At 50.3% G+C, this 10000-nt stretch overlaps 1 protein-coding gene across 1 annotated transcript in view; it reads right to left on the bottom strand.

Moving 5' to 3' along the window:
• Positions 1-3769: 3769 nt before the first annotated feature.
• Positions 3770-10000, bottom strand: part of parp12b (poly (ADP-ribose) polymerase family, member 12b) — a 10161-nt gene continuing 3930 nt past the window's right edge. Inside the window, exons 3-9 of the mRNA XM_062443598.1 lie at positions 6717-7029; positions 6500-6586; positions 6226-6374; positions 5435-5526; positions 5190-5358; positions 4986-5106; positions 3770-4061 (exon numbers count right to left, since the gene is read on the bottom strand). Of these exons, the coding sequence (XP_062299582.1) occupies positions 3946-4061; positions 4986-5106; positions 5190-5358; positions 5435-5526; positions 6226-6374; positions 6500-6586; positions 6717-7029 (1047 nt within the window). The 3' untranslated portion in view covers positions 3770-3945. The remainder of the gene's footprint in view (positions 4062-4985; positions 5107-5189; positions 5359-5434; positions 5527-6225; positions 6375-6499; positions 6587-6716; positions 7030-10000) is intronic.

The following is a 10000-nucleotide window of genomic DNA, read 5'->3' as shown; positions in this document are numbered from 1 at the left end:
TTATACTACTATTTATTTATATATTTATATATTGTCTTTATTATCTCTTTATTTGACAATTTATAATAAATGTATGACTAATTTGGGGTGAACAGATTGGGAGATTTTATGAATTTAGTGTGTGTATAATTGCTTTTACTACATGTGTGTGTGTGTATAATATTACTCTTTTTTATTATATTTATATATTATTTAATGTTTTAAATCACTTTTAACCATGCATGCCACCCTCCCACATCTGTTCACCCACAAACACGTTAGAATTTTATGTACTTTTTAATCAATTGTTATCAAATTATAATGATTGACATGATTTTATTTAGCAACACACCCAAATACACCATAACGCCCTCGCCTACCTGGTTTTTAGATTTTATTCTTTTGTTTTGTTGGGAGGCACGTGGTGGGGGGGTGGCCGTGTTGGCTGCTCCCCTGTGTGTGGGATGCCAGCACCGGGATTCGAACCCTGCTCCCCCGTATGGCAGACTGGACCAGTACACAACAGACACTTACATCCCACTACCATAAACTTCATCTACCACTCCATATCACTTTCTGTTTAGGACATGGGGAGCCAAGTCTGTAGGCCAGTGCACTGTTGTTAAACTTCAACCCCTGAACCCCAAACCTGACCCTGACCCTGACCCTGACCCTGACCCAACCCAGTAAAGGGTTAGGGTTGCTACCCAGTAAACATCTGATTATGCACAGAGAGATAAACATGAAACAACACGGTTGAAACAATGACATAAAACCAAGAAAAATACTAAATGTACATTTCAACAAACCAGCTTTAAAACTATGTTTAACATATTTTTGAATTGATCATCTTGCCAACCTGAGACAGTGTGTGTGTGTGTGTGTGTGTGTGTGTGTGTGTGTGTGTGTGTGTGTGTATCTCTGTCACTGAGTCCAATAATTCTGAAATCATCTGATCGATCTGATTGTTGGTTCATGTCACGTGATCTCAGACTAATAGTCAATCAATCAATTAATCCACTTCAAAATCAACCAATCAGAATCGTCCTCTGCTGTGACGTCTCTTTTCATATTCAGAATATTTTGTGATTTGGAGAAAAAGAGAATTTCTATCAATCAGCAGATTATTGATTAATGACTCATTCTCACACCGACATCTTTTCCATCAGATATTTTCATCCTGCTCTCTGAATATTAAACATTAATGTTCCCTCTCAGCTCGGAACCCTGCTCAGGTTTGTTCCGGACCTGCTCGATCTGGCTCCAGGCCGTTCCTGTGTTGGCCTGGCTCGGCTCGGCTCGGCTCGGCCTCCTCTCACACAGTGCGTCCATTATCGGACAGATCACCCTGAAACATCCCCGGGAGGAAGCAGCGGTTACCGCCGTTACTCCCCCCCCCCCCCCCCCCCAATCACACCGAGCCCGGTTCTGGAGCCTCCTCCCCGGTCTCTGTGAGCCGTTACACCGACACGGAGCCCCGCACCGCCGCATCCCACCGATGATTTAACACACCGAGCCGAGCCGAGCCGAGCTATCAGAACCCGGTTTACTGTGATCCTTCAGAACCCGGTTTACTGTGATCCTTCAGAACCCGGTTTACTGTGATCCTTAAGAACCCGGTTTACTGTGATCTTTCAGTGCGGGATCAGACCTACCTGCCATCCTGGCGATGCGGTTCAGGCTCGTCACGCCTCTCCCGCAGCCGCGCGGCGCGCTCCCTGCGCGGGGAAGGAGGAGGCGGACAGTCCCCGCAGAACCAGAACCAGATCCAGACCTTAGTCCGCAGTCTTCCTCACACCCAGAAACACAGACCCTGTCCCGGTACCAGTCCAACCCGGCTCCGCCTGCCGCTGCAGCTCCGTGTCAGCTGATCCACATCTACAATTCAAACAAGACACACACACACATACACACATATACACACACACACATATATACACACATACACACACATACACACACACATATACACGCACACACACACACACACATATACACACACACACACACACACACACACATACATACACACACACACACACACACACACACATATACACACATACACACACACACACACACACACACACACACACACACACACACACACACACATACACACACACACACACACACACACACACACACACACACACAGACCACCTCTCTGATCTGGTTCGCTGCAAATTCATAAAACAAAAACATTTGATTAATCTCTTAAAAGAAGAAGAACCTTATATCATATATAAATATATATATTACTATAAAAATATATATTAATATATGATATAAAGGCACACGTGTGCAGCGCCCCCTGCAGGCTGTAGAGGTAACTTACACACAGAGCTATTTAACATTCAGCATATTAGCTGTTTAGCTTTGAGCTTCAGACTTAATATACATAAATATAACTTTATAAATAATTATGTACCATCTTTCCTTCCTTCTGTCCATCCTTCCTTCCTTCCTTCCATCCTTCCCTTCCTTCCTTCTTCCCTTCTGTCCTTCCTACCTTCCTCCCTTCTGTCCTTCCTTCCTTCTGTCCATCCTTCCCTCCTTCCTTCCTTCTGTCCTTCCCTCCTTCCTAAGACCTAAGATCAGCTGTTATGGTAAATGTGTTTCATGGATACTGACATGATTTATAAACATTTATCTATTATTTAAAATGTATTTATTAGTTCATGTAGATGTTGGAATATAAAATAAAGATATTTGATGAATAAAGTGAGTTTAATTGTTACTGTGACTCCCTTTAAGCTCACGTCATGATTTATTTACTAAATATAAACAATATGAAAAACAGCAACATGTTCTCAGAGGCCTCAAACAGCTTTAATAAAAGTCTGAAACATGCAAAACTAAATTATAAAACATAGAATTAAACTTTACAGAACATTTTCATCAGTTATTTAATTACTTTTACATTTATTTTGTAAATGAAATGATCTAGTTCCTGTTCCTGTTACACTCAGTCTGAATAAAGACTGCTTTAAAAAAATAAAATACATCTTTACAGAAAATATAAAGTCGGATCTTTAAGATATTTCTATTTTATCAAACGTCAGTAAAATATTTAAAAAACGCTTTAAGCTCAATAAATATAAACCATCCAGAACGTCCCCGAAAATACCTCAATTCAATTAAACACGTTTAAGAACATTTTTACAGTTGGAGGGGCCCAGCCTGATGTTGGAGGGGCCCAGCCTGATGTTGGAGGGGCCCAGCATGATGTTGGAGGGGCCCAGCCTGATGTTGGAGGGGCCCAGCCTGATGTTGGAGGGGCCCAGCCTGATGTTGGAGGGGCCCAGCCTGATGTTGGAGGGGCCCAGCATGATGTTGGAGGGGCCCAGCCTGATGTTGGAAGGGCCCAGCCTGATGTTGGAAGGGCCCAGCCTGATGTTGGAGGGGCCCAGCATGATGTTGGAGGGGCCCAGCATGATGTTGGAGGGGCCCAGCCTGATGTTGGAGGGGCCCAGCATGATGTTGGAAGGGCCCAGCCTGATGTTGGAGGGGCCCAGCCTGATGTTGGAGGGGCCCAGCCTGATGTTGGAGGGGCCCAGCCTGATGTTGGAAGGGCCCAGCCTGATGTTGGAGGGGCCCAGCCTAATGTTGGAGGGGCCCAACCTGATGTTGGAAGGGCCCAGCCTGATGTTAGAGGGGCCCAGCATGATGTTGGAAGGGCCCAGCCTGATGTTGGAAGGGCCCAGCCTGATGTTGGAGGGGCCCAGCCTGATGTTGGAAGGGCCCAGCCTGATGTTAGAGGGGCCCAGCATGATGTTGGAAGGGCCCAGTCTGATGTTGGAAGGGCCCAGCCTGATGTTAGAGGGGCCCAGCATGATGTTGGAAGGGCCCAGCCTGATGTTGGAAGGGCCCAGCCTGATGTTAGAGGGGCCCAGCATGATGTTGGAAGGGCCCAGCCTGATGTTGGAAGGGCCCAGCCTGATGTTGGAGGGGCCCAGCCTGATGTTAGAGGGGCCCAGCCTGATGTTGGATCAGGTTCTTTACGTCGGCTGCTGAGACGAAGCGAGGACGACGGCGAATCCTCCTCTTGGTGTTCTGTTTGAGGTTCCTCTGATACATGTCTGCAATAAATACACACACACACACAATCACACACACACACACACACACACACACACAATCACACACTCTCACACACACACACATATATACACACAAACACACACACACACACACACACACATATATACACACAATCACACATATACATACACACACACAATCACACACACACATATACACGCACACACACACACACACACACACATTGTTAAAGATGAAACCAGTGGTTTCCCACCTTTTTGTCTTTTGACGTCTCACAAACAGCGTTTAAATAAATGTTCAAATGATCCAATATTTCAGCTAAAATCAAAGACTTGAGAAAAAATCCCAAAACTGAACTGGGGCCCCAGCCCTAGGTTGGAAGGGCCCAGCCCTATGTTGGAGGGGCCCAGCCCTATGTTGGAAGGGCCCAGCCCTATGTTGGAGGGGCCCAGCCCTAGGTTGGAAGGGCCCTGCCCTATGTTGGAGGGGCCCTGCCCTAGGTTGAAGGGGCCCAGCCCTATGTTGGAGGGGCCCAGCTCTATGTTGGAGGGGCCCTGCCCTAGGTTGGAAGGGCCCAGCCCTAGGTTGGAAGGGCCCTGCCCTAGGTTGAAGGGGCCCAGCCCTATGTTGGAGGGGCCCAGCCCTATGTTGGAGGGGCCCTGCCCTAGGTTGGAGGGGCCCAGCTCTATGTTGGAGGGGCCCAGCCCTATGTTGGAAGGGCCCTGCCCTAGGTTGGAGGGGCCCTGCCCTAGGTTGGAGGGGCCCAGCCCTATGTTGGAAGGGCCCAGCTCTATGTTGGAAAGGCCCTGCCCTAGGTTGGAGGGGCCCAGCTCTATGTTGGAGGGGCCCAGCCCTATGTTGAAGGGGCCCAGCCCTATGTTGGAGGGGCCCTGCCCTAGGTTGGAGGGGCCCAGCCCTATGTTGGGACCTGCTGCACTAACCTGTGAAGCTGATGACGTAGTGCCGCTGACCTTTGACCACAGGGACCCGGGTTCTGCTGTCGGTCAGGTAGATCTGCTCCAGACTGGCCGAACTCTGTGAGGTGCAGCGCTGCTTCTCATCCTGAAACACACACAGAGGTCAGAGGTCAGAGGGCATAATGTTGCTCTGACCTTTGACCTGTAGTCAGTAACAGCTGATCTCACCGGCTGTCCGTACTCCAGCCAGCGGCCCCCGTCCCCCCGGTAGAACCAGCGCCACTCTGTGGTCAGGATGTAGTGCGGCGGTTTCGTTACCGAGGAAACGGTGGATAGACGCCGGACAGGCCGCGACCACCGAGTCATTGACAGGAAGTTGACGGGCTGAGCGCCATCGCTGCAAACAAGGAAGAAGAATTGTTTCAGTCACCGTCTCACAGCTGAGCCCTGACCCCTGACCCCTGACCCCTGACCTCTGGGTTTGAGCCGGGTCACAGAAAGCTCGCTCGATGTCCTCCGTGTCCGGCAGCTGCGCCCATGTGACCCCGTCAAACTCCGCAGCAGTCTGTGGAGGTGAATCAGACCAGGGTTAGGGTTAGACCACATCAGACCAGGGTTAGGGTTATACCCCATCACACCAGGGTTAGGGTTATACCCCATCACACCAGGGTTAGGGTTAGACCCCATCACACCAGGGTTAGGGTTATACCCCATCACACCAGGGTTAGGGTTAGACCCCATCACACCAGGGTTAGGGTTAGACCCCATCACACCAGGGTTAGGGTTAGACCCCATCACACCAGGGTTAGGGTTATACCCCATCACACCAGGGTTAGGGTTATACCACATCAGACCAGGGTTAGGGTTATACCCCATCACACCAGGGTTAGGGTTAGACCCCATCACACCAGGGTTAGGGTTAGACCCCATCACACCAGGGTTAGGGTTAGACCCCATCACACCAGGGTTAGGGTTATACCATAATAAAGATTTGTAAAATATTACTTTTATAAGGGTCAATAAACTTGGCTTTTCATAAATGTGAAGTCCAGGCAGAAAGCTGGATGCTAACTAAGCTAGCCTTTAGCATATTCATTATAAAGTTGATGGACATAAATTGTGTTCTTTGGCCTTAATAATGATAAAATAATACATAAAAAGATCAGATCCGGACCCTTATATGCATAACATCTTTTAATTCCGGGCTTCTTTTCCCGGGATTTAAAATGTCTTATTATAATAACATATAAATATGAACCCCTACTTTGGCCCATGCACCTGCACAGACACCATCTTCCCACCGGTAAACTCCCACCGGGTTGAGTCCCGGCCGGAGGACCTTTCTGCATGTGACACCCCCCTCCATCCCATGATTTCCTGTCTCTCTGCTGCTGGTGCCTATGCCCAAAAAATCTTTAAAAAGAATTTGGACACGCCCTAAATGTACGTACACACTTCACGCCATGTGCGATAGATCCTTAAAATAGGGTGTGATGGGTGTGCTGCACTGTACTAAGGAAGTAATGAAGTGAACTCACCCTGGAATTTGCAGCTGTGTCGGATGAAGTGCAGACAGATGTTCGTTTCTTCTGTCCGAGCTTTAAACCCTGAGTCACCGCCACTTCCTGTCAGAGTCACCGCCACTTCCTGTCAGAGAGTCACTGCCACTTCCTGTCAGAGAGTCAGCCAAATTTTTACTGTTCCTTCATTTTACCGTTCAGTCTTTAAAAAACGACTCATATCTCATTTAATAGCTCAGATATTGTCTACAACCTGCTTTGATGTCATATTGAAGGAGGCGGAGCTTGTTGTCACCTGATTGGGAGGCAGTGGTCAGGTGGTGCAGGTTCCTGTAGATGATTGGCAGGTCATGAATGATGTCACTGCTCAGGCCACGCTCCTCCAGCAGGCGGCGGCGGCGTTCATCGACGGCGTGAAGACGTTTACACTTCGGTCCAAAGAGACAGTCGCCCTGAACCAGGTGCTGACACAGGTGCACCTTGGTACAGGTGTCCGAAAAACTGCAGGAGCCATCAGGACCGATACCTTTATTATAGTGTGAACACACCTAAGGGAAGAAGAGTCAGGTGACTCAGGTAAGTCTCAGGTGTGTCTCAGGTGTGTCTCAGGTGTGTGTCAGGTGTGTCAGGTGTGTCTCAGGTGTGTCTCAGGTGTGTGTCAGGTGTGTCAGGTGTGTCTCAGGTGTGTCTCAGGTGTGTCAGGTGTCTCAGGTGTGTCAGGTGTGTCTCTCAGGTGTGTGTCAGGTGTGTGTCAGGTGTCTCAGGTGTGTCTCAGGTGTGTCTCAGGTGTGTCTCAGGTCTGTCTCAGGGGTGTCTCAGGTGTGTCAGGTGTGTCAGGTGTGTCTCAGGGGTGTCAGGTGTGTCAGGTGTGTCTCAGGTGTGTCAGGTGTCTCAGGTGTCTCAGGTGTGTGTCAGGTGTGTGTCAGGTGTGTCTCAGGTGTGTCTCAGGTGTCTCAGGTGCGTCTCAGGTGCGTCTCAGGTGCGTCTCAGGTGTGTCTCAGGTGTGTCAGGTAGGTGTCTCAGGTGTGTCAGGTGTGTCTCAGGTGTGTCTCAGGTGTGTCTCAGGTGTGTCTCAGGTGTGTCTCAAGTGTGTCAGGTGTGTCAGGTGCGTCTCAGGTGTGTCAGGTGTGTCAGGTGTCTCAGGTGTGTCAGGTGTCTCAGGTGTGTCAGGTGTGTCAGGTGTCTCTCAGGTGTCTCAGGTGTCTCAGGTGTGTCTCAGGTGTGTCTCAGGTGTCTCAGGTGTGTCAGGTGTGTCAGGTGTGTCTCAGGTGTGTCTTAGGTGTGTTTCAGGTGTGTCTCAGGTGTCTCAGGTGTGTCTCAGGTGTCTCAGGTGTGTCAGGTGTCTCAGGTGTGTATCAGGTGTGTCTCAGGTGTCTCAGGTGTGTCAGGTGTGTCTCAGGTGTGTCTCAGGTGTGTCTCAGGTGTGTCTCAGGTGTGTGTCAGGTGTGTCTCAGGTGTGTCTCAGGTGTGTCAGGTGTGTCTCAGGTGTGTCAGGTGTGTGTCAGGTGTGTCTCAGGTGTGTCAGGTGTGTCTCAGGTGTGTCTCAGGTGTGTCTCAGGTGTGTCAGGTGTCTCAGGTGTGTCAGGTGTGTCTCAGGTGTGTCTCAGGTGTGTCAGGTGTGTCTCAGGTGTGTCTCAGGTGTGTCTCAGGTGTGTCTCAGGTGTGTCAGGTGTCTCAGGTGTGTCAGGTGTGTCTCTCAGGTGTGTGTCAGGTGTGTCAGGTGTGTCTCAGGTGTGTCTCAGGTGTGTCTCAGGTGTGTCTCAGGTGTGTCTCAGGGGTGTCTCAGGTGTGTCAGGTGTGTCAGGTGTGTGTCAGGTGTGTCAGGTGTGTCAGGTGTGTCTCAGGTGTGTCAGGTGTCTCAGGTGTCTCAGGTGTGTGTCAGGTGTGTGTCAGGTGTGTCTCAGGTGTGTCTCAGGTGTGTCTCAGGTGTCTCAGGTGCGTCTCAGGTGCGTCTCAGGTGCGTCTCAGGTGCGTGTCAGGTGCGTCTCAGGTGTGTCAGGTGTGTCAGGTGTCTCAGGTGTGTCAGGTGTCTCAGGTGTGTCAGGTGTGTCAGGTGTGTCTCAGGTGTCTCAGGTGTCTCAGGTGTGTCTCAGGTGTGTCTCAGGTGTGTCAGGTGTGTCAGGTGTGTCTCAGGTGTGTCTTAGGTGTGTCTCAGGTGTGTCTCAGGTGTGTCTCAGGTGTCTCAGGTGTGTCATGTGTCTCAGGTGTGTCTCAGGTGTCTCAGGTGTGTCAGGTGTGTCTCAGGTGTCTCAGGTGTGTCTCAGGTGTGTGTCAAGTGTGTCTCAGGTGTGTCTCAGGTGTGTCAGGTGTGTCTCAGGTGTGTCAGGTGTGAATCAGGTGTGTCTCAGGTGTGTCAGGTGTGTATCAGGTGTGTCTCAGGTGTGTCTCAGGTGTGTCTCAGGTGTGTCAGGTGTCTCAGGTGTGTCTCAGGTGTGTCTCAGGTGTGTCAGGTGTGTCTCAGGTGTGTATCAGGTGTGTCTCAGGTGTCTCAGGTGTGTCAGGTGTGTCTCAGGTGTGTCTCAGGTGTGTCTCAGGTGTGTCTCAGGTGTGTGTGTCAGGTGTGTCTCAGGTGTGTCTCAGGTGTGTCAGGTGTGTCTCAGGTGTGTCAGGTGTGTGTCAGGTGTGTCTCAGGTGTGTCAGGTGTGTCTCAGGTGTGTCTCAGGTGTGTCTCAGGTGTGTCTCAGGTGTGTCAGGTGTCTCAGGTGTGTCAGGTGTGTCTCAGGTGTGTCTCAGGTGTGTCAGGTGTGTCTCAGGTGTGTCTCAGGTGTGTCTCAGGTGTGTCTCAGGTGTGTCAGGTGTCTCAGGTGTGTCAGGTGTGTCTCTCAGGTGTGTGTCAGGTGTGTCAGGTGTGTCTCAGGTGTGTCTCAGGTGTGTCTCAGGTGTGTCTCAGGGGTGTCTCAGGTGTGTCAGGTGTGTCAGGTGTGTGTCAGGTGTGTCAGGTGTGTCAGGTGTGTCTCAGGTGTGTCAGGTGTCTCAGGTGTCTCAGGTGTGTGTCAGGTGTGTGTCAGGTGTGTCTCAGGTGTGTCTCAGGTGTGTCTCAGGTGTCTCAGGTGCGTCTCAGGTGCGTCTCAGGTGCGTCTCAGGTGCGTGTCAGGTGCGTCTCAGGTGTGTCAGGTGTGTCAGGTGTCTCAGGTGTGTCAGGTGTCTCAGGTGTGTCAGGTGTGTCAGGTGTGTCTCAGGTGTCTCAGGTGTCTCAGGTGTGTCTCAGGTGTGTCTCAGGTGTGTCAGGTGTGTCAGGTGTGTCTCAGGTGTGTCTTAGGTGTGTCTCAGGTGTGTCTCAGGTGTGTCTCAGGTGTCTCAGGTGTGTCATGTGTCTCAGGTGTGTCTCAGGTGTCTCAGGTGTGTCAGGTGTGTCTCAGGTGTCTCAGGTGTGTCTCAGGTGTGTGTCAAGTGTGTCTCAGGTGTGTCTCAGGTGTGTCAGGTGTGTCTCAGGTGTGTCAGGTGTGAATCAGGTGTGTCTCAGGTGTGTCAGGTGTGTATCAGGTGTGTCTCAGGTGTGTCTCAGGTGTGTCTCAGGTG

The sequence above is a fragment of the Scomber scombrus genome, chromosome 22, assembly GCF_963691925.1.
Source record: "Scomber scombrus chromosome 22, fScoSco1.1, whole genome shotgun sequence".
In the NCBI taxonomy this organism is placed as follows: domain Eukaryota; kingdom Metazoa; phylum Chordata; class Actinopteri; order Scombriformes; family Scombridae; genus Scomber; species Scomber scombrus.
Note: the sequence above shows the minus strand (reverse complement) of the source record. Positions and strands in the feature narration are given on the sequence as shown.